A 23,033-nucleotide genomic window follows, 5' to 3' on the forward strand; every position below is an offset into this window, starting at 1 on the left:
GGGTAGCTCAACAGCTCCCCCAAGTAATGACTTGCGCACTGGGCCATCTCTAAGCCCGAGATTAGTGTGGGGCTAGGGGTCTAGTGCGGATATGGACAACCATTCTGTGTCGAGATGATTACTCTATATGCTAGAAATATAATAGCCGGTTTCAAGTCCGCACTGGAGAGTTCTTACAAGACCGCGATCCGAATTGTACTTGGTCGTCTTTCGGATCGTATACGGGTTGGCAATGGGACTCCCAACTCCCTCCCAACTCATAGTTGAAGCCCAATGATTATTATCTAGGTACTGGTCGCGAGCAAGAGAAACAGTTTCAGTGACAGTATAACCTTATCATCTTCCTCAATTCCGAATGTGCGGCCCCCAATCCAACCACTTCCCTCGATTAACTGACAATAAGATGGAACGACTTACGCCACGAGTCATAAGGAGGGCCCTATGGACGGCGTACCAGTCTTGATCAGATGGTGAGCGGCGGAGAGGCCAGTATAGGCACCAGCAATGACCAGAACGTCACACCCCGAGTCAAAGTGAGTTTGAGGGTAGAAACATAATCTTATGTATGCAGTGAAGTTATGTAGCATTCTGTCTAAATTGAAAAAAAGAACATTGCGTTCGCTATCCCGGTTCTTCACAGATTTAGCATAGTTCAGTATGCCACAGTCTATGGTGTGCAAGTTGTGACTGATCCTCAATTTCATCGTGCAGCAAGGTAATGTCGATCATCTCTTCACTCCAATACCCCGGCCTCCGAGGGAAGGGTGGCGCTGCACTGTCAGGCAGCCTGGGTGAGGGGAAACCTGCAGACAGTTCCGGACTATATTCAGGCGAGAGAATCAGAGCGAAAGTATAATGTGTCAAGTACCCTTCTACGCCCAGTACTTCTCCACTTCCGTAAACTGGTCAAAGATTATCAGATGATCCGACCTACCGACTTGGTCGCTCGTCGAAATCCCAACTGCATCACTTGAGAGAAGCAGTGCTGTGTACTCTATGCGTTATTACATTGACCGCATTCACATGCTGCAATGAAAGAGGCAACGTTGCTCGCCTGGCTTTTGGCCAAACTTATTGTGGAAGTCTCATCCCTAGAGATTCCAAATGTGAGAAGCCCTCACGGCGACGGTGTTCTGACGGCGTGCCCAGGTTACGAGGTTTCGAACGTGCAGACCACCTCCACCAGTTTTTCCGCTGATTTGTCATTGGCGGGAGCCGCGTGCAATAACTATGGAACCGACTTGGAGAACCTGACGTTAGAAGTCACTTACGAGACCGCGACACGTCTACACGTCAAGATCCAAGACACGGCGAACTCGGTATACCAGGTTCCAGAATCTGTATTCCCACGACCCAGCGCTTCGCAAGGAGCTACACGCACCGCCTTGAGCTTCAACTACACCGAGTCGCCTTTCTCTTTCACTGTGTCCCGCAGTGACACAGAAGAAATACTCTTCGACACCTCGGCAGCCAGCCTCATATTCGAGACGCAGTATCTACGGCTGCGGACCCGGCTTCCAGACAATCCAAACATCTATGGGCTCGGTGAGCACTCGGATGCTTTCCGTCTTAACACGACCAATTACATTCGCACACTCTGGAGCCGAGATGCTTACGGCACGCCCAGTGGGGAGAATCTGTACGGGAATCACCCCGTCTACTTTGACCATCGGGGAGCCAATGGGACCCATGGCGTGTTCTTCCTGAACTCGAACGGCATGGACATCTTCATAAACAGCACAGGGCCGTCTGGGCAATACCTCGAGTACAATACTCTAGGAGGCGTGCTTGACTTTTACTTGATCGCCGGCCCTGGACCGCTGGATGTCGCAAGACAATATGCCGACCTTGTAGGCTTGCCTGCCATGCAACCGTACTGGGGCCTTGGATTTCATCAATGCCGTTATGGGTACCAGGATGTGTACAATGTTGCCGAGGTGGTGCAGAACTACTCAGACGCAAAGATCCCACTTGAGACCATGTGGACTGATATTGATTACATGGACCTGCGGAAAGTCTTCTCGTTGGACCCCCAAAGGTTCCCCCTTCAACTAATGCAGCAGCTCGTCGATCATCTTCACAACCATGACCAACATTACATTATGATGGGTATGTATTTGACTCACTCGTATGATTTGCATCATCTCTGACCCCCCCCCCCCCGGCGGAGGGCGTGTTTATGGATTCATGCCTTTTGTGTTAGACTGCCCTAGCTAATACTTCAAACTTGCTAGTCGATCCTGCAGTGGCCTACAACAGCTATGCGCCTTTCGAACGAGGTGTACAAGATAATATCTTCTTACTCCGTTCAAACGGCTCTCTGTGGCAGGGTGTTGTCTGGCCAGGCGTCACCGTGTTTCCGGATTGGTTTTCTGCAAACATCACGCTCTACTGGGACAACGAATTTGCGATATTTTTTAATCCTGAGTCTGGACTTAATATCGATGCCCTCTGGATTGACATGAATGAGCCTTCGGACTTTGCTTGCAGTGAGTATTCATTATCTCACAGCCCACCTCATCACTCCTCTCGAGATGGTATCGTCATTACTAAGGATGCAATCAGACTTCCCTTGTGACAATCCAGCTCAACAGGCCGCGGCCGAAGGCTTTCCTCCGGCTCCACCTGCACTTCGTGCATGGCCACGTCCGCTGCCCGGTTGGCCGTGCGATTTTCAACCGCCAGGAACAGATTGCAATTCAACAACGAATGAGCAAATGAAGACCAATTTCAGGGGCCTGGACCAGACCGCTGTGAACGTCAAGCGCAGAGAACCCCTCCGAGGATGGGACGTGGGCCGTCTCGTTCTCGCAGCACGCCAAGAACCAGGCCAGCAACTCGGGCTCCCTGGGCGCGATCTTCTCTATCCAGGGTATGCCATCCATAACTACGCTGCCTATCTCCCGAGCTGGAATGCAGCAGAGGGTGGCTTGTCGAACCTCACAGTGAACACCGACGTGACCCACCAGAACGGCCTCGCCATGTACGACACCCATAATCTGTACGGGACCATGATGTCAGCTGCATCCCGCGACGCCATGCTCGCTCGCCGTCCTGGCCTACGGCCTATGATTATCACGCGATCAACATTTGCGGGCGCGGGGACAAAGGTCGGCCACTGGCTTGGCGACAACCTAAGCGACTGGCCACATTACCAAAGATCGATTGCGATGATGATGGGTTTCGCATCCATCTATCAGGTTCCCATGGTCGGATCCGATGTATGCGGGTACGGCGACAACACGACTGAGCAGCTATGTGCTCGGTGGGCCATGCTCGGTGCCTTCAGTCCCTTCTACCGTAACCACAACAGTTACCCGCCCGTCATCTCGCAAGAGTATTATCTGTGGGAGACTGTTGCTGAAGCAGCACGCAAGGTTATCGATATACGGTATCGGCTTCTCGATTATATCTATACCGCGATGTATCAGCAATCTGTGGACGGGACTCCACTGATCAACCCGATGTTCTACCTGTACCCTGAAGATGAGGCCACGTTCGGCCTAGACATGCAATACTTCTATGGCGATGCCCTGCTCGTTGCTCCAGTGACCGAGGAGAACGCCACCAGCGTCGACGTGTACCTACCAGACGACGTCTTTTACGACTGGTACACTTTCAAGCAAGTTCAGGGGACAGCCGACTATATCACGGTCACGGACCAGGGCCTCACAGATATTCCTCTGTACCTCAGGGGTGGCACGATTGTTCCCTTGCGTGCAGAGTCGGCCATGACGACGACAGAGCTGCGAGCAAAAGATTTCGAGCTTCTCATCGTTCTTGGCAGTGCTGGTACGGCAAGCGGGCATCTCTACCTTGACGATGGAGTCAGTCTGCAGCAAAATGGAACCACATTTGTGCGATTCGACTACGCCAACGGAACTTTGGTTGCTGACGGGACGTTCGGGTACGCAGTCGGGGTCTTTGTCTCCAGCGTCATTATTCTCGGGTTTGATTCGCCTGGTGCTGGGTCCAACCTACATGTCAGAGGGATAAATGATAGCATTGCGCATTTTGACCAGGCAAGCGGCTCTCTGACCTTGAACGTTTCAAAGCCGTTGACTGGTCGTTTTGAGATTGTGCTGCAGAGGCTTTGACACAAATTTGTATATAGGCCGCACTGGCAGCACTTCAATTGTACAGTTGTGCAAGAATCAAACTCGTGCTGAAGTTGACAGTGGCAGTCTGTAAGATATTCAGTGCACATTTTTTTTTTTTTTTTTTTTCCACCAGAGCAGGTGTTAACAGTCGAAATGGCAAAAGTGTCTACGGGGCCAATCATTATCCATGGCCTTGTGCTTTTTTCTTTCTCATTTTCCTGTCCATAGACTCATTTAAACCAGCTGTTGGGAAGACCCTGCAAAGGAAGCGCCAGGACAAGACTTCAAAAATTCAGTCTGTCAACATATATCATAGTTACGGTAGTAGGATCCAGGGGAGTGGGAGACTCCATGGGTTTTGTCTAGCGTTGAACGGCACCTAATCTGGTTCGTGTCCTTGGTCTGCAACAGTCTGTTGAAGGAATCTAGTAGTAATATGAAATCAATGGAATCAAAGTGTGGGGCGGCAGGGTAGATGTGGGACGATGCTTCAAATCGTCGCCGCAGCCCACGTTTGAGTCAGACATCCTGAACAGCTACCAATACACATGTCTTGACATCATTGGTGTCGATCCGAATTTGCAGGTGCGGTACTTTTAGAGAGATCTAGAGCTAGTGTACTTGGGGAATTCGGGCTGCCGAGACTGCCGTGAGTAGGAACTCTGTAAAGAAAGCCATTTTCAAAAGGTTGCTTCCTCTAGTACTATAGTATGAATGAGTTATTGATGGTTTTGCTCAAGAAGCAGCCAGGTATCAATCCCGCTCGGAAAATATGTGTATCCTATGTAGCATCCATGCAGGGACTTGATCTTCGCAAGCCCTCCCGTTCTTTAACTATCGTTCACCACGAAGGATGGAGATCCGCTTGTTTCCCGATCGTCTTCGCAGAAAGCTTGTCCAGGGCCCCCGGATAATGTGGCGTACAGGACAGCCTCCAAAATGAGACCGACTGGGATGTTTATTTACGGAATTGCCGAGGGTGTATCAGAGAGCTCCGCGGAACAGATACAAAAACAAACCTTAATGCTGAGGAGTTTATTCACTATGGTACATGCAAGCAGACATACGAGAGGCAAGCGGTGAAAGCGGTTCGAGCTCGGGCTTGCTGCGCTACCAAACTCTGAACCTATATTGAGAAACTATAACAATGGTGCTGGCTCTTCATGCTCAAGTGTACCGTGGTTATGAGACCATAGTAAGTTCAATTGGACCTACCATCGTAGGTAACCTTACGTGTCTAAGCAGGCAGGTAACATACCATTGTAGTAGTCTGGCAATACACCCATGCATTAACGCCAGCCCCATAACCCTCCACGTCTCCTAGGGACATGGATCATAGTATTGAGGATCCCGTATCGCAGAGTGTCTGCGTCAACATCCACATGTCAAGTGCAGGTACAGCAAAAGGATTCAGCACGCTACGATCCGAAACAATGCCCATGATGAATTCTTCAGCCGTGGTTTCCACAGTATTTCCTTTTGGAGATAAGCATCTTTGATATCTCCTGGCCATGTGTAAGCGAAGACCTGCAATGAGAGGCAGTCAAGTTCAGACGCAATCTCCACCTGGGGCTCCACCCAGAAGCAGAACTAATAGACCGGGAGGGGTTGTCCTCGCAGAGCTCCATCCACCAAACCCCCTAGTTGTGCAGTAGTTTAGATGGCTGACAGAATTTATCCATCGGTTTGACGGCGTAGTCCCTGATCACAGAGAAAAAATATGATCTGTGGAACCCCACTGTAAGAAGAAGAGGGATAGCCACACTTATCCTGCCTTTATCCTTCGCTCGCCATTCTATCCTGCAGACACCATGTACGTCCTTGATTTGATTGGACGGTCGATCACGGATGAAATGCCTCTCGTACCTTAGTCCTCGTGGGACTTGCTGTGCTATGGTAATTGCCCGAACTTCTTCGCATCATACTGTGGAGCGTACGAACCATGAGACTTTGTGCATTTCCCGCTACGCCTAAATTTGAAGGTCGCAGCTGGGTTTGTTGGCGCGCTTGGCAGAGCACTGACTTTTGAGGAGACGGGGGACTACGCTGGACAGATCTGTGGCGCTCCGGTATTCAGCGCATGTCAACATGGTATAAAAGTGGTAATTGCTCCTTGACAGGCAGTCCCTAGGACGTTCCAGCAAGGTCAGGGGAGGCTGGCTGCCTTCACTATGTAGTTCACATAATCACATATACCAGACATCTAACTTCTCTCGAGTGCCTTGATCGCATCTTCTAGTCTCTTTTGGACTGCTGATGCTCCAGCTCCCGATGCTGGACCAACTACAAGCATCCTGATCTCGAGGCCCATCATGGCCGAACTGAAGCCCAGCATCGACGTCACCGGCGTGAACATCTTCTGGATAGCTTTTTGCTGCTCCTGGTCGGTGATTCTGATAGTCGGCATGGGTTTCCTCTGGACTCGCCGCAACATGCCGTTGGTCAAGGTCCGGGGCATAGGTCTGTCATTCGCAGCCATTGCGTGCCTTCACACATATTGGATAGCAGTTGAAATTGCCACGACCGTGACGAACTTTCCTGCCCAGGCCCAATACTGGATAATGGGGCTCTACTTACCAATCGGTATCGCCTTGTTTCACGCCTCAAACAGTCGTTTTCTTCACGTGGCGAAACAACAGAGGAAATTCGTCCGCGGGGACGTCGGAAATGCCCATGTTTCTTTCAAGACAATAAACCTGGGATGCTTTAATGTCCGAACAACCCACACAACAAAACTACTCAGCCTGGTTGGAATCGGTATATGCGTCCAGGTATGTAAATAGAAGCTGGAGCTCAGCAGGTCTGGTCAAGAGGACAAATGACTAATCTGATTCAGATACTGCTCACAACTATCATGTGGCTTCTGTCTCGAAAGTTCCACCCATCTTTTGGTGTTCCCGGTACCGAAGTTTCGGGAGACCCATGGGAGGTCAATCAAAAACAAGCTACAGGCTGGGAATGGTGAGCCTTCTTCATATCAACGATGGGCTATATCGGTGCCTTCAGCTAACCGCATCGTCTCACCAGGTGGCCGTCGCTCGTCTGGCAATTCTTCTGGTCGTGGATCGTGGCACCAATTGTCCTGTGGAGAGCAAGAAACATTCATGATACCCTTGGTTGGAGGACGCAGACCATTGCTTGCTGCCTTGCGAGGTAAGTTGGACGCCTGAAGCTAGCTTTGATGGGCATGAGGGCTTTTCGCTAACAGGTGGCGATGATAGTCTACCTGCCACGCCGATGTGGCTTATCGCACTTTATGTTCCGTCAATGGCAGAAGTCAACGCCCGCTGGTTCCCTCCACAATGGTAAGCAAGGAGGAAGCCTTCATGAGATTTCTCGTTGCCACTTTGTTCCCTTTGAGCCTTGCGAAAGCATACATTCGCCCTAGTAGACTGCTAATAGAAACTGGACAGGATCGCAATCTCCATCATGCTCTTGGAGATCTTCACCGTCTTCGTCCCGTGCTGGCAGGCCCTCAAGCACCAATCACTGCAACAGGAGACTCTCGACATGATCTCGGCTTGGGAATCCAAATACGTTGCTGAAGACCCTTCGTCTGGCACGAGCTCATCAGGGGCTACGGTATCGGCGTCGTCAAAGAAGCCCTGCTCCTTTGCAACATCCCTGGGAGACACAGCGGCATCTAGGAAGTCTGGGGCGCCTTCATACTCTGGCCGAAGCCTGCTGACTATGGGCGCGTTGGAACAACTACTAAACGACAATCCGGAACCTCTCCGATGCTTCTCAGCCCTGAAAGACTTTTCCGGCGAAAATGTGGCCTTTCTAGTAGCTGTTTCTGCGTGGAAGAAAGGCTACCCTGAAAACCCGACCGAGGAGGCGAGGAGGGAAGCGTTCACCAGGGCACTACACATTTATACGGATTTCATCAGCCCGCGAACAGAGTTCCCGGTCAATCTGTCTTTTCACGATATCAAGGACGTCGAAGCAGTCTTCAGCGGAGCCGTCAAAACATTATATGGCGCTGAAGAGCCGGTTCTCAACCCAATACCACAGTTCGGATCACAGAACTGGCTGAAGCAGGTACCTACACCGCAATCACAGGACTCCGAGAGAAGAATATTATCGAAAGGGAGTCTGATCGAGTTGCGGTCATCGCTGGCCAGGATATCATACGTAAGCAATCATTCATTCCCTGCACCAATTCCTCGGTCCGTTCCTGTTCTCCCCAAATCAGTCCTCAGGTGAAAACCTTGCTTCAAAATCCATCATCCTCTTCTCAAATCTCTTGAAAGACTGTTTGCACTTCTCAAGAATCCTGTCCAATGGAATGCTGACTGTGATTTTGCCAAAGTGGGGCGAGGTACCTGAAGGCTTCGACGGAACTATCTTCGATCGGGCAGAGAAAAGCGTCAAATATCTGGTCCTCACGAACACCTGGCCAAAGTTCTTGCAAGACAGGAGCAGTCAGGATATGTCTCTGAGGAGCAGTGATTCAGGTGGACAGAGCGATTCTTGGGTAGCTCGCGCAACTAGGTTTCTCTCATGCGAAACCTAACGGACGGTGTGTATTGATCGACTTTAATGAAAACCTAATACAAGAACTCAAATTCAACAAAATGGCGCATCATACCGTGTCTTGTGATGAAGATAGACAGCTTTTGGATTCAACCACTAAATTCGCTAGCCTAACATGCTGTCACAGTCTCAGGTGTCAGTGTCAGAGCCAAACCCTTCAAAGCTACGTGCATTAGCAGGGAGGCGCTGACAAGTGTGTGATTACATTTCTGCGCACTGTAGATGCCAAGAAACGTCCGAGCAGAGTTATTCTTGTCAGTATCGAGATCAAGAATGCATGAAAAGCATATAATTGACGCTTGCCGCACTTCTCAATCCTGGTATTCGTACTGTAGTGCTGAACTTCTCCAATAATTAACAATCGTTTTGCCCGTCTGTGCAGGGCACAACATGCATTTGATATGGCAGCGGGTCTCCAGCCAATCTGAACGCCGCCGGGTTTTCAGAGCCTAAATTGATGACCCAGTTCCTAAAAAGTCCACCTGGGTATGCCACACCTTGAAGAAATATCTTTCGGGATATTAAAATGTTGAAAGAAACTATTGAGCAAAACATTAAAAAGAAGAAGGAAAAGAAACGCGGCCCCTGTTTAGACTGTCGTCGATGTTCCTGCTATCATGCTGACTAAACAGCCTTATCTTATCAGTCCAGTGCTACGGTGCAATCTGGCGGCCGTCTTTTTTCTTTTCTCTGTTTGCGCTGCCGCCCCAGCTTCCAAACAATCAAAAACCAAACCCCTCTCGCGACTTCTGCTTTCATCGGCGCCTTTCATCAAAACGACAACTCATCCTACCCCAAAGCGAGAGTCACAAGAATGGCTCAAGGCGCGATCAAACAGAAAGCGAAGCCCGCACCGATCTCGCGGACCAAGCAGAACAAGGGCTCGAAGGTCAAGAAACAAAAGTCATCCAAGGCCGACAAGCTGCAGAAGAAGTACACGTCGGGAATGGTTGCACAGACAGAAAAGCTTTTAGGCGAGCGCGCCGGGCACCTCGAACTGATCGGCAAGGGAAAGAAGGCCAAAAAGGACGAGAAACACAAGGGCGGCACGAGGAAGTTTGGCTGAGGTCGATTGCATCGTGGTCTCGCGCAGGCTTTTCAAAGGGCCGATCCGCTGTAGAATGTCTGGACACCGCCAGCGGTTCGACTCGCATATCAGCATGACCAGCCGAATGAACATTTCGAGAGCTTCAACTACTAAGCTCATACCCTGGAGTTGGATCAGGAACTGGTAGAAGCTTGGATCACTGTGCCTGACGGATTCTTCAGATCCCGAGGGACGTTCTCGAACACCTCCGTCAGGCAATGGGACGCGTGTCTGTATGATCGAGAATAATTCTTCAAAGGGGACGATGTACGGGCCTAGCCAAGAGGGACCGCGTGGAGTGAGAGGGGGCAGGATCACGCTCGCATGCCAGTGAAAATTCAGCGGAAGCGCTCGGCCCCTTGTTTAGGCAACAGCACAGAGAGCCTCCAGGTCTCTGCTTCAAACGAGGAGTGAATGATGATGCCATCCAGGACAAGGGTTTCTAGAGATCCGTGAAGACTTTTATGGTGGGTACCTTTTCAGAACGACCGAAGACATCACCAGATTTAGAATTAAGAATGGAACACGATCTCCCTCTCGATTGTCGCCTGCCGCCTCTGAAAAGCGATGATCCAAATCTAGTATGGCAACAAGCGAATTCTTTGCTCGCCAATACCAGCGCGGGGTTTTCACCAAGACCACTCATGAATCAAGAGCGACTGCATCCAACGCCCGTTGGCTACAGGGCTCCAGGGGCCGTGTTGGATCCAGAATGTCGGGTCCGCCTTGCATATCCGAGATTACGTGCCGTCCACAAACAAACCTAACCGCAGAGCTGGGTCGCTGACGACCGCCCCGAGAATCCGGTACAGACTTGCTTGGTTGGTTGGGGCGGGAGAAGGGGGGGGGGGAGTTGAGACCTCGTTTGGCCTAATTCGGCCATTAGAATTCTTGATAGAGAATCGCAGGCGACTTATACTACCTACTACGAGAGCACTCGTATTAAAGACAGACAAATACTTAGAGCATGGAGATTTATATTTTAAGTTTAACGATTGAACGTTCAGCTGTCTGCGTATGGCCGAAAACGCCGATACTGCTTTGACTGCCAGGGGCCACTTTTCGATCTCCAGCAAACCCCCTTGTCATGCATCTTCGGTAGTCGCTCTTTTTGTCCTAGGATGACCTGAAACATTCAAAGCTTCGCTGTCGACGGTATATCGACTCGCTCATGGTCTTCTTACAGGGAGCAGTAGGCACGATACACTTAGGAAGCGCTCACCGCTAATGCAAACTTCGTAAGCACCAGATAAGATCTACCCGAGGCTATTCGCTCCCCTGTCATCGACCTGGGCTTCCCACAGCCAGGAGCCAACTCAGACTCTCGCTGGGACTTTTGCGGGAGGCGATTTTGTACAGTGGTGTGCTCCAACCAAGACTGGGAAATCTGCCGTTGTCCTATTTCGGAGCAGTGAAATCAACGCCTTGTTGTTGCTAAAGTCAAGGTCTGGTGTCCGCCCGCCAACGGATGTGGATATTTTGCTTCTTGCGCAGATCGAGATCGTTCGCAGTGGCAACATAGATCTCTCTGAACTGCGATCTCAATCTGCAGCTCACAAAATACCACCGAATACCTGGGCAGAGCACCCCGGCGGGACAGCGGGCCACAGCGGCGGGCTCCGCTCGACCCAGCTCTTTGGGTTCCCTTGTACTTTCTTAGAGAGTCAGGAAGTTCGATGGTTGGGTGATCCTCTTCCACGGCGCCCTATTGGGCCTTCTCGATGATCACTGGACCCCGGCGCCTGAAATTGCTGTATCATGCGGGCCATTAGACTTTCTTTTCGTCTCTTTCCCTCATCACTCTGGGGTGTCAGTTGCAGACCGCCCATCCTCTCCCAAGACTGGACCGCCGACCAGCACAGGTGGTGATCAGGCTTCCACTATAGCAGCCATGGCAAACAATCCAAACAGGCGCAGCCTTGGGGTCTTCAACATCGATGAGGCCTCTCTGGCCAACTTCGACTTCACCTTCACCGAGACTCTGACAAGTAACGAGCCTGTAAGCTCCTTGTCTGTCCTCGTCGTTGCAATTCCCACGTATCCTTGCTAACCGCTGGATCTCCCTGTAGGCCGAAGCCCTGCCGTGAGTTGTTCATATTGGTATCAGTACCATGCTTGCAATCCTTTATTGACCGAATCTGTTCCAGAGACACACAATCCGTGACAGAAAGCGTTCTCCTCTCCCGTGAAGAGAATGGGCGAACCTACCATGCCTACAGAGAAGGAGGTTAGCCTAACGTTCTAGCTTTTCCATCGATCCAGACCTGGATATCCCCCTTGCCTCCCCCTTACTGACCGACCCGTAATCACTCCAGCATACTGGTTCCCCAACGACGAAGAAGAGGTAGAACGACTGCGCGTCATGCACGAGATTATAAGAAGAGCAATGGGCGACGTGAACGGATACGCTCCCTGGACCCAGACAAACTACCCTCGGCGTGTCCTCGACGTGGGCACCGGGACGGGAGAATGGTGTTTCGACTTTGCCGAAGAGTTCCCGCAGACAGAGCTCATCATCGGCACCGACCTGTCCCAGATCCAACCGCCAGAGACGCCACCCAACGTCGTCTTCTGCATCGACGACTCCTCTCAGGAGTGGCTCGACACCGACCTCGACTACGTACACACGCGCTGTACCAATGGGTGCTGGGAGGACATCTTCAGCCAGATCATCCAGCAGGCCTTTGACAAGCTGAACCCCGGCGGCTGGCTCGAGTGCCAGGAGCCTGACATGGAGCTGCACTGCGACGACGGGACCATGCCTGAGAACCACGCCCTCCAGCAGTGGGTGGAAGAGCTCTACCGCCTGAGCCGCATAGCGGGCAAGCCCATCGATAATGCGCGGCGGCTGAAGGGTTGGTTCGAGGAGGCTGGGTTCGAGAATGTTGAGGAGAGGGTCTTCAAAGTCCCCACGTGCGCCTGGCCAGAGGAGAGAAACCAGAGGGAGCTCGGTTTCTGGATGGAAGAGATGCTCTCCAGTCACGTCTCGGGCATCAGCAGGGCGTACCAGTCGCGGGTGAACGGAATCTCTGTCGAGGAGCACGAGGTAAGTCCCCGTCTGTCTCCTTTGTTCTTCTTCTTTCTTTCTTTCTTCCTTTCTTTCTTTCTCCTTCTTCAATTCCTCTATTACCTCTTCGCACAAAAAGGCCTCCACACCCCCCTCTCCATCTGTTTTTTTTCCCCTCTCGTCCTTCTTTGTGGTTCTGTGTCTAATGATCTCAATCTTCGATGTGGTCCCTAGCTATCGTTGATTCCTGTCCGGACAGCGCTCAGGAACAGAAATGCACATACTTATATGCGCCTTCACGTCGTAACGGGTCGAAAGCCGGGTCTCAACAATAATGACCGATATAGACTTAACATACCGGAGGCAGAGGAGACATGAAATCGAAAAACAAAGGAAAAGAAGAAGAAAATGAAACTTGCAAATGACACAGCGAGTGGCCGAGACAAATGAAAAGCTCCGCATGGATCGGAGACCTCAGTACTGGTATATTTATTACCTTGTAACGAAATGCATTCGGCGAAATCACATCAAGCGGTGGAGTCCCGATATGCCAGTCTGGACTGGGAGCCTTGGCAATTGTGCATTGCTGATATATATTTATATGTTCCTTTGGCGTTTGAGGTTCGACATGGAGTCCGGGCCAAAGAGGACTATGTGAGACTGACACGAGAAGGCATGGTGGGTAAAGGGGAAACATACGAGAAAATAAAAGAGAAATACCAATACGCATGCTTCTTTAGTTCACGGGTACTAATTTAGTAGACAGGGACTACTGCAAGGCATATACACACGTTCACGTCCTTGGATACATTCTCCAGGACTGTGTATATGATGCTCCAGTCTAGATAATTATGTATCCACGACTTCGGCAGGACATTGAATGACTCGCCCGACACCTTTTCCACCACCTATACCTCCGTCCTGACAGCCCACTCCAACGTCTTGGCCGTGCTCTCTCCCAACAGCTCCGTCAGCCCAGCCCTCGTCAGAAAGTCATGATCACAGTACTCAAACCCCGGCACCACCGTCTCGGAAATCAACAAGCCCTCCTCGCTCCCCTGAGCTCCCTCCACATCCGGCAGCAGGAAACTAGCCTTGTAGATACCGCCCTCCACAATCCACTGCAGCCGCTCACCACTGGCTACATCCGGCCCCACCACAAAAGTCTCAATCCTGCCACCCTCGTGGATGAGCACGTACCGACCTCGGCCCTTGTGCAGTGTATGGACCGTCCGGGCCCGGTTGCGATGAAAGTTGCCCTGCGGCGAGCGGGGCGTTAACAGGTAGAAGATGCTGGTGCTGGCGTTCCGGACCTTGGGATCGAAGCCCGGGCGCTGGGGCACGAGCGATAAGGTCTTCTCCGAGGCCGGGTCGAGGGGGAACGGCGATGGTATGAGCAGGGGGTCGCGGTCCGTCTCGACGAAGTAGCCTCCCTCGATATGCGGCAGCATGTTAAGGCTGGCTATGATGGAGGCGATGCGGCTGGGCTCGGGAGCAGCCGGACCAGGCGCCACTTCGAAGAAAGGCTTAATTTCTACGGCAGCCATCTTGCTAGTCCTCGGAGGGGGCCCAAAGTCGACGAGAGACAGGTGTGTTCTTTGAGGGAGCTTCGGATGTTAATGTTGTGGTTGTCTCAAAACACCAGATTTCTTTTTGTCGGTAGGAAGATTGTGAAGCAGCTTTTGGGAATCTGACTGACTGACCGAGTGAGCGGTCCAGCTCAAGTTAGATTTGTTATCTAAGGCGATCCCGTGCGGGCCCTCAAGTGAGACCTGGGATTATTAATTCAAAATCGACCAGATTATCCTGCATGACAATGGACCTGTCCAAACATCATTTTAATAGGCTGACGCAGGCCACAACTCAAGCTTACCGTTTGTTCGCTCCACACGTCATCAGCTAGGGATCGGGCATCTCGGAACAGTGGGCGAAATGAGGTTTCTCAGCTGAAAGAAAGAAGAAGAAAATATCTGGCTGTATAAATATTCAAGTACTAGAATACTTGGCTATTAAGATGATTTCTTTTAGATACCGGGTTTACAGTGCCTTTATCATGTAGTTGGATTATTCTTCTTCAAGCCTCGGAAAAAGGAAGGAAAAAGAAGTGATAGGCCACAAGTGCAGCACTGCTTCATCATACACAGGTGAAGTGCTTGTTGGGTAAAAGAACGCAGTGGGAACAAGTAAATGGCAGGGACTTCGATGTGATCTGAGATGATTGAGATTTGGCTACCTCAGAAAGATACAGACTTCATCACGCATGGATGTGCCTCCTTGAAGCTTAGATCTGGTGCTCAGTTAAATTTTCAGTAGCGAAGCACTCACTTGAAGCTACGCTCCCATTCAATAGAAGCCCGGCTAAAGGAAATAGAAGCCAGTGTGACAGCGTTCAAGTGACCATTCTTGCAACGTGATGGTTTTGGCTGAGGCATAGCCAAGGACGTCGTATATAAGTTGGCTGCCAAATCACTGGGGCAGTAAACAGGCAAGTGGTTGGAAAGGTCTTCACAATCTTGAGCGGCAATGCCTCCATAGGTCAGTCCAACAATTGTACTGTCAACAACTAAAGAATCGAGTGCTGTGCCCTGGACTCTTCAACCACTATAGTCAGCTGTATATTGAGTCCTAATCTCCAGGAGCCTTGAATATGCTTTTCGATTTTTGTTTTGTGGGGGGGGGGGGGTTGGAGGTACTCATCATTCTTATAATTACTATTAAAATAAGGCATGTATCAATATGCTACATTCAGGAGTATGTATTCTGATATTTATAAGTCTCAATTCTGGCATAGTACAAATACCTAGGTAGCTACAATATCCACACAGTCTCTCGATCTCGCCACTTGTGACAAGTTGATCAATGACACCAACATTGAATCGCTTATGGTACACTAGACCAAGGCTTTGGGCTGCTGATTTCGATTGCTCGTGAAGATGTCTTTAATCACCTTTACCCACATGAAAGACCTGCTGGCTCCTCATCTTATCTACGATATGCTGCATAGTTTCTTTTGTTGACCTGGTCAGAGAATATCTTCGATGGACTCCCTGTTGTGACCTTTTTGGAAAACTTCGTCAGAGTGCATGTCTTGCTTTTTCATTAGTGGGCAATTGGAAGGTCTCTGACTGTCACTCTGACCAATCTCCATTCTCATAAGACATTCGCATATCAATGCACTTACGAGAAATGACCCCCTCTCCCCCTTGGCTCTAAAAAAGAGACAAGATCATGTGAAGTGGTCGGTATCGGTAGCTTACGTACATGTTGTAGTATTGCCAACAAAGGATGAGCTGATTGATAATGTGTCGTCCGTGTTCAGATACCTGATACCCCTTGTGCGGTGTGCTGTGTCAGGCTCAGCTAAGAATTGCCCAAGATTCCGCATTCGGGCGGCGACGATGCCAATATGGGGCTGCACGTCCGAGTAAATCGGATATTAAAAGTATGATAATTATACTTTTGCCCCCCTTCTACGCGAGACAAAGTTCAGAACGGGTTCAGGTGCACCTCCACGCTCCTCGTATCTCGATTGTTGTTTCTTGGAAGGATCAGCTCCAAGATTGTGATCTGGGCGAGATAAAATGTAAAATTGGTGTCGAGATGGGTGAGATGAAGAAGTTAGAATGTGTGCGAGTTAGCAAACCCCCTTTTTGTAGCTTGACAGGCGTGTAAACAATCAAGGCACTGGATTCCTTCTCCCGTGAATACTTGGTACGCTGTTCTAGTCAGTGGGTGGGGGAGGAGGTCAGGGGATGGTTTCTAGCGGGCTCCAGTGGGACCAGTCCGCGTGTTCCAGTAGGGTTGGTGCTGCTGCTCGTGTGCTGCTCCAATCTCGCCGGAGGAGCGAGACTCTGTCTTATGACATAGCACCACTGCGTACTACACAGTACAACACGTTAGTAATACCAACTCTTTGCAGCTTCTACAGCGGGCCACACCTACCATGGTATCTTCTCTCCAGGGCATCAGGCTCACACTTGGTGCTCCTTCCATCATCCTCCAAGCCCTCTTACCTGATTCTGTCGTGCTCATTTCCCGTCTGCAGATGCACTATACACGCATGCAACCAGTTCCTTGTTTTGCCCCGCTTCCTCTCTCCATCTCACCTCTGTTGGGGGGGGGGGGTGTGTATGTATGCATGTGGTTTCTCTCGCGCCGTATTACTCTCCGTACTCGAATTCCCTCCTCTCGTTTTGATATGATGTGTGCCATTTATTCTTGTTCCCTTCCTGTTGTCGTCCTCCTTGCTGCCCCTGGCCCTCGGTATCGGTAACCTAATTCCGTTCACGATTCGCATCTGGGGCTGATTGGATTGGCGTCATTTTAGCACTGGAGCCTCCCCCTCTTGTCGTGCCCCAGTGCCCGTGCGCCCACGTTCGGATTCATCCCTTTTAAGCAGAGGCAGAGAGGCACGGCCAGAGGCACAGCCAGAGGCAAGAGGGCAGATACCCTTGGAGAGAGGGAAGCACGGAGCGTCGTGGGTTTGTTCCCCAGCTAGATCCAGGCCTTAGTCCAGGTCCAGGCCCGGCAGGCCAGCGAGTGACCACTACTGACTAAGTAACCAACAACCCAACCAGCACCCCAGTCGCGAACCGCCTAAGCAAATCCCGCGGCGCGGAACGGCCAGACGAACCTCTCTCTCTAACGACTCCCTACCTCCAAAGACTAGACTCCAGTCCAGACAAGAGTCTTTGCCAAACAAAAAAGCCAAAAGAAGACGCCTTGACTTCCGACCATCTACACCCCCCGCAGATCGAAATATCCTTTCAGCCCTTGGGAAACTTTGACGGCAACCAGAAGGCTTGACAGCCTTAGCAGCCTTCGCCAACCTGCGACCATCCGCAATTAGAGCTGGCCCCCTTGGCGAACAATTGCATTGTGTTGCGTTGTGTTGCGTTGCGTTCCTTTGCGTCGACTTGCCTCTACCACTCTCCGTCCCCGCGCAATAACTATGAACGGTCCTTTGAACAAGCGCCAGCAGGCGCGCAACGAGAAAATTCTCCAGGACCTTGTTCACAATGTTGCCGGCAACAACACGTGCGCTGATTGCCAAGCCCGCAATCCAGGTGAGTCTGAATACCACCCTTGAACAGCGAGCGCGTTCATGGTCTCGTGTTCAACGATGCGCCTTGCTGACATCTTGTGAAACAGGCTGGGCCTCATGGAGCGTATGTCAACCTTCCTGCACCCTACGATTCCAATCCCGTCTTCGATGCGATCGAAATCTTCCGCAACCCATATCGGCGTCGGTCACGAGATGCTAATTTGGAGAATAGCTGGGCATCTTCCTCTGCATGAGATGCGCCTCGATCCATCGAAAGCTCGGCACCCACATATCCAAAGTCAAGTCGCTCACCATGGACGGTTGGTCAAACGAGCAGGTCGAGGTAAGGAACAGCACCTGGCACAGGAGGACACGGCAGAGATGATGCTGACGGGAGACACAGAACATGAGGAAGGTGGGCAACATCACGTCCAATAAGCTCTACAACCCACAGAACAAGAAGCCTGCGATGCCAATCGACGCCGACGAGGTTGACTCTGCAATGGAACGCTTTATACGGTCAAAATACATGAACCAAGGACTGTCGACAATGCCTAGAAACCATACCGGCAGCACAGGATCGGACGAGACGCCACCACCCTTACCTCCCAAGAATACGGGCAAGTTCAGCTTCCGGTCTAGCTCGTCGACCTTTCCACTATTTTCGAGAAAGAAAGATCACAGCTCCCGATCTGGGCAGTCGAGCCCTCGCATGCCACCTGACAGCCCCGATTCGGCGTCAGGCCACCGGCCCAAGGCCTCCAAGGTGTTTGGTGCAAGCCTGGGCTACGACAGCGAGGAGGACACGCAGAAGAAGCTGCTAAAGTTGCGGGAGCTGGGGTTCACCAATGACCGCAAGAACGAGGCGATACTCAAGGGCGTCAATGGCAACCTGGAAAGGACCATCGAGGCCTTGGTGCGGATTGAGGGCCGCTCCCCTGTGGCGAGCCCTCGCGACGAGTTCCCCTCAGTGAGCAGGCCGTCCGTGTCCAGCAGCGGCCAGACAGGGCTGACTGTCGCCCGGGCTGAGATAGCACGGCCCATGTCAGCATCAACAAATCCCTTTGATATATCACCCGTCCAGCCAATATCCAGCCAGTCGACTGGTAACCTAGCGAATCGAAACCCCTTCTTCAACACCACCGCCACCGCCAGTACTAATCCTTTTGGCCTGACAACCACGCAGTCCAACGATGCTCTGAACCAGGCGTTCAATAACATGTCGCTGAACGGCCCTTCCTCGCAGCCACTGTTTCCTCACCATACTGGCGGTGTGCCTAATCAGCAGGCTCAGCAGGTGGTGTATCAGCAGGCAATGACCCCGCCCATGCCTGCAATGCCGCAGAACTATGCAGCCACGGCGTTTAATAGTAATCAGGCATATTACCAGCAGCAGGGACAGCAGCTCTCGCTCCAACCGGCGCAGCCCCTTCAGCCTGTGCATACTGGCTACAACCCATTCTTCAACAACTCCCCAGCAGCCCAGCAGCCACAAGCCCAACAATTTTCGCAATCGCCGGCTCCGAATACAGGCCTGGTGGCGAGCCAGGCCGGTGGGGCGTATGCTAATAACCCTTTTGCCCGGTCGCCGACACGAGTGGCATCACCGACACCCCTCGGACAGATTCCGGAGCAGACACAGCAGAACTTCTACAGCGCACCGGTGCAGCAGCAGCAGCAGCAGCAACAACAACAACAACAACAACAACAACAACAACAACCACAACAGGCGCCCCAGGCGAACAACCCGTTCTTCACACAGCAAGCCTCAGGCTCGTACATGGCACCACAACCACAGTACAACCCGTACGGACAGCCCACATCCCAGCAGGCACCACAGAGGCCCGACAAGGCTTCTATTCTAGCTCTGTATAACTATCCACAACTTGCGCCCCACCCCCAGCAGAACCCGCACCCGGACCAGATGCAGCAGCCTATGCAGCAGCCCGAGCAACCACAAGGCCCGGCAACCATCAATCAGGTATTGCAGACCCCTCCTAGTGCGCCGGCACCCATGGAGGCACAAGTTGCTCCCGGATCCATGACGATACCCGGCAATAAAAATCCTTTCCTCAACAGCGGGGGGTCTCCACAGGCGGCTGCGGCTCAGGTGGCCAATATGGACGGGATGGTGGGCAACAGAAGCCGGGATAGTATGATGGCATTAGGAATGGAGTGGTCGAACGGGCGGCACAGCCCGGATGCGTTTGCCAGTCTCAGCGCGAGATCTCTGCGGTGATGTATGGAGAGTTCTCAGAGGAGGAGCGCATAGAAGGAGCATTCAGCCTATAGCTCCAGTCCATTGCTGATGCACAAGACTGGTTGGCAGAAGGGACAAGCATCGGAGAAACCGATGCGGCCGGCATTGCATAGCGCCTCTTCATTTTCGTATAGACGCTGCACCTCGTCACCATCGAGGATGGTCCATGGGCTAAGGGAAGGAGGAAATGGGGGCCGAAATTTTTTCATGTACGATATCTTGAGAACATGGGCAGGCAATGAGCGTGCCTGCTGCATATTCCGTGTAATGACAGGCTCTCCAGAGGAGCAGACCACACCGGTGGCGTCCCAAAACAGATGTGCAGCGAGTGCGCCGTACGAGCACCTATCGCAGTGTAGCACCATTCATCATGCCTGCAAGGTTGAACGTCACGGTGGGGCCAAATGAGGCTCTGCCGTGCCAGGGAAGGGGTCCTGGTGACCCCCGACTCATATGTCCTATAGCACACCACCTTGAATTTCGTGCAGAGTTGCACTGTACCATGGTGCATCTCCATGACCAACAGGAAACGAGGGACGGAGGTGCGGTACTGTACTCCCGAGGCAACCTGTACGAGGTTATGGTTCCAGACTGAACCACAAAGAATTACGAGATCGACAGACGAGCCAGTCAGCCCTACCTGATCGACGGGGTGGGTGGTGATGGGGCTACATGGCCCCGTACGACGCATACTTGGCGTATTGACTAAGTACTGTAATCATCGTCACAAAGTGATTTAAGATTTTCGTACCAGACTTTGTGGTAGGAGGTAAAGGAGGGTGGGGGGATGGTCCAAAGAGGCAGCCTGATGTGTGGTGGTGTGTTTTTACTTATGGGCTGCGGCTCTGCGATATGAGACTGGCTGTTCCGCCCCCCAAGATGGACACTGTATTGAAATTATGATCGAGACGAAAAATAGTATTGCATCTCTCTTTCTCTGTATTCCTCTTCCTCACCTACTGTTTCTCTATTCTAGACACCCCCCACCCAACCCTCCTTTTTTGGTCATCACGATTTTTCTGATTGGTTCACTATTGTCAACCTCTCTTACGCCCCCGCCCCCCTTCTTCCCGGAAAACTGCGGCTCTTGGCCCTGCAAGATGACAGACGGGCTTTGTTAGATGGGGTGGGTAGGACAGTAGTTTCACCGGTAGATGACTGCATTTGCCATTGAGCAAACGGCACCCTGTACTACCGCAGCCATAAAGTCAGCTTTTTTATGCGCGTCAGATATTAGGCCGGTTAACGCTTGTGTGCGGGCATATGCGTGCATTGCTGGGTCTCGAATCTTTTTCAGATATGGTCCTTGTTTTGCCGGTGCTTTGTCTCCGGGTCTTACAACTAACTTTTATGTTATAGTAATGGACCCGGTCAGATTTTGACACGGGATTTGATAGTGGACGGGCTTTGCTTCTGTTCACGTGTGTCTCTTGATTTTTTTTCAGCCCTTCTTTCCTTCTTCTTTGCTTGGTGGTTTCCAGGCAGCACAGCTGGGATGGGGGAATTGCTTACAGTCTTTGGCTAGGCGGGAAAGTGCTGCAGTGTCCTCCGGGCTTTGCTGGAATGCACTACAGTGCACTGGCTGCACTACCATACACTGACACTGCACTGGAACCCAGTGAACCCACTCCGGGGCCGTTGTCCGTATTTACTACGCAAGGACCTAGGCTTGGTATCCGACCAACCAAACAGCGCCCTGGGCCGGCCGTGGTTGCACCTTCGTCCACTGAACCACGACATCTTCTTGTCCTCCGCCTTCTCCTCTTCTTCCTTCTCTTCCTACTATCAACATCTGCATGCATTATCATCCTCATCCCCCGACCTGATCGCTCCGGGAACAAGAAAGAAGAAAGAAAGAATCAGACCCCTTTTGCTCACCCTAGAGACAGATAGGCACCAGCCAGCGAGAATATTCCTCATGCCAGCAGCGACAGTGGCCCAGCGAGCGTATGACCCAGCGTTTGTAGCCCCCACGTCGCGTCCCGGGTCCCAGACCGCAGAATCCGGGGTCCGGCACCAGTCGATCAGTCGATCCACCTCAGCCTTATTTTCTGCACTTCATATGCATTCCGCTACTTTGTGATGCGATTCGTCGGCGCATCGTAATGTGTGTGTGGGGGGGTTGAGAGGGAGGAGAGCTGAGGGATCAGGAAGAAAGAGAGAAAAGAGAAGACGACTGTGAAAAGGCTTCGACCGCTGGCTGACTGGCTGACTGGCTGACTGGCTGACCGGCTTGCTGTTTTGTCTTTTTTGTCTCTCTTGTCATCCTGTGCCGTTTCTGTCTGTCTCTGGTTCTGGCGGTCGCTCCGGTTCGCTCCGCCTCGCCTCGCTGCCTGCTACGACGTGCTAGTTGCACGACCACGACCTTTCAACCATATCATACCTGCTTCAGACACTGCTTCCGTGCTCCGTCAAACCCAAGCACCCTTTGTGACTTGTCGGAGGACGGCATCACTTCTCACGAGAACCCTGGACCGCGCTATCGGTGCCGGCGGCGGGCGGCATAGAGTCTTAAGGAGGGGAGGGAGGAAGGCTATTCGATGTGGCGTCTCATGCGGTGTCCCCCCCCCCCTCGCGCCTCACAGTCCTGAAATGGAGGGAGGGAGAGCGGAGAAAAAGGTAAGATGACAAGATCCCCCACCCACCTTCTTCCGGCCTCAGTAGTCAGCCTGTAGAACCTCGAGGAGGAGGTTCGATGGCGAGTGCCTTGCTGCAGCTGTGTCAAGTGCACGGCTTGCGCTGATACAAGTTCTCCTCCTCGTTTTTGGCTCGTCCACCGCTCGGTCGGCGGTCTGGTCATCCTATTTCGCTTGTGGCCATGGCTTAAGCCTCTGGCCATCTTGCTCTTCATGCTTGGCCACCGATTCCTTGCGTCCCCCACACATGTCTGCACCATTGTGGTTGAAGTACATGATCTCATGTGCATCCTGTCCAGACCTTTCTCATACCGCGTCGTCCTGTGCTTTCTATCCCACCCCGTTCCAGCCTCGTTGACCACG

The 23,033-nt window shown here is 51.9% G+C and overlaps 6 protein-coding genes across 6 annotated transcripts; 4 read left to right on the top strand and 2 right to left on the bottom strand.

Annotated features, from left to right (window-relative positions):
* Positions 1-920: 920 nt before the first annotated feature.
* On the top strand, positions 921-5,599 carry M406DRAFT_63905 (family 31 glycoside hydrolase; the record flags this gene model as incomplete). Its single annotated transcript, XM_040924858.1, has 7 exons — positions 921-948; positions 1,150-2,109; positions 2,235-2,489; positions 2,566-2,759; positions 2,835-3,949; positions 5,458-5,495; positions 5,556-5,599. The coding sequence occupies 7 exons, from the start codon at positions 921-923 to the stop codon at positions 5,597-5,599; spliced, it is 2,634 nt and encodes an 877-aa protein (XP_040771728.1).
* Positions 5,600-6,412: 813 nt separating this feature from the next.
* Positions 6,413-8,837, top strand: M406DRAFT_342939 (uncharacterized protein; the record flags this gene model as incomplete). Its single annotated transcript, XM_040921817.1, has 8 exons — positions 6,413-6,871; positions 6,937-7,061; positions 7,128-7,253; positions 7,322-7,405; positions 7,514-7,693; positions 7,781-8,141; positions 8,413-8,524; positions 8,764-8,837. The coding sequence occupies 8 exons, from the start codon at positions 6,413-6,415 to the stop codon at positions 8,835-8,837; spliced, it is 1,521 nt and encodes a 506-aa protein (XP_040771729.1).
* Positions 8,838-9,450: 613 nt separating this feature from the next.
* M406DRAFT_268213 (uncharacterized protein) lies at positions 9,451-9,702 on the top strand (the record flags this gene model as incomplete). Its single annotated transcript, XM_040917922.1, has 1 exon — positions 9,451-9,702. One exon carries the CDS (start codon positions 9,451-9,453, stop codon positions 9,700-9,702), a length of 252 nt encoding a protein of 83 aa, XP_040771730.1.
* Positions 9,703-11,614: 1,912 nt separating this feature from the next.
* On the top strand, positions 11,615-13,108 carry M406DRAFT_342940 (S-adenosyl-L-methionine-dependent methyltransferase; the record flags this gene model as incomplete). The annotated part of the gene is made up of 4 exons (XM_040921818.1): positions 11,615-11,733; positions 11,871-11,950; positions 12,039-12,769; positions 12,965-13,108. The coding sequence occupies 4 exons, from the start codon at positions 11,615-11,617 to the stop codon at positions 13,106-13,108; spliced, it is 1,074 nt and encodes a 357-aa protein (XP_040771731.1).
* Positions 13,109-13,427: 319 nt separating this feature from the next.
* Positions 13,428-14,330, bottom strand: M406DRAFT_358328 (uncharacterized protein). The gene has a single exon (XM_040923869.1). It carries the CDS (start codon positions 14,275-14,277, stop codon positions 13,639-13,641), a length of 639 nt encoding a protein of 212 aa, XP_040771732.1. The 5' UTR covers positions 14,278-14,330; the 3' UTR covers positions 13,428-13,638.
* Positions 14,331-21,178: 6,848 nt separating this feature from the next.
* M406DRAFT_334373 (uncharacterized protein) lies at positions 21,179-22,486 on the bottom strand (the record flags this gene model as incomplete). Its single annotated transcript, XM_040920930.1, has 5 exons — positions 21,179-21,225; positions 21,720-21,813; positions 21,913-22,085; positions 22,256-22,367; positions 22,418-22,486. The coding sequence occupies 5 exons, from the start codon at positions 22,484-22,486 to the stop codon at positions 21,179-21,181; spliced, it is 495 nt and encodes a 164-aa protein (XP_040771733.1).
* Between the last annotated feature and the right edge of the window lie 547 nt (positions 22,487-23,033).

Source organism: Cryphonectria parasitica (genome assembly GCF_011745365.1).
Source record: "Cryphonectria parasitica EP155 unplaced genomic scaffold M406scaffold_9, whole genome shotgun sequence".
Taxonomy (NCBI): Eukaryota; Fungi; Ascomycota; class Sordariomycetes; order Diaporthales; family Cryphonectriaceae; genus Cryphonectria; species Cryphonectria parasitica.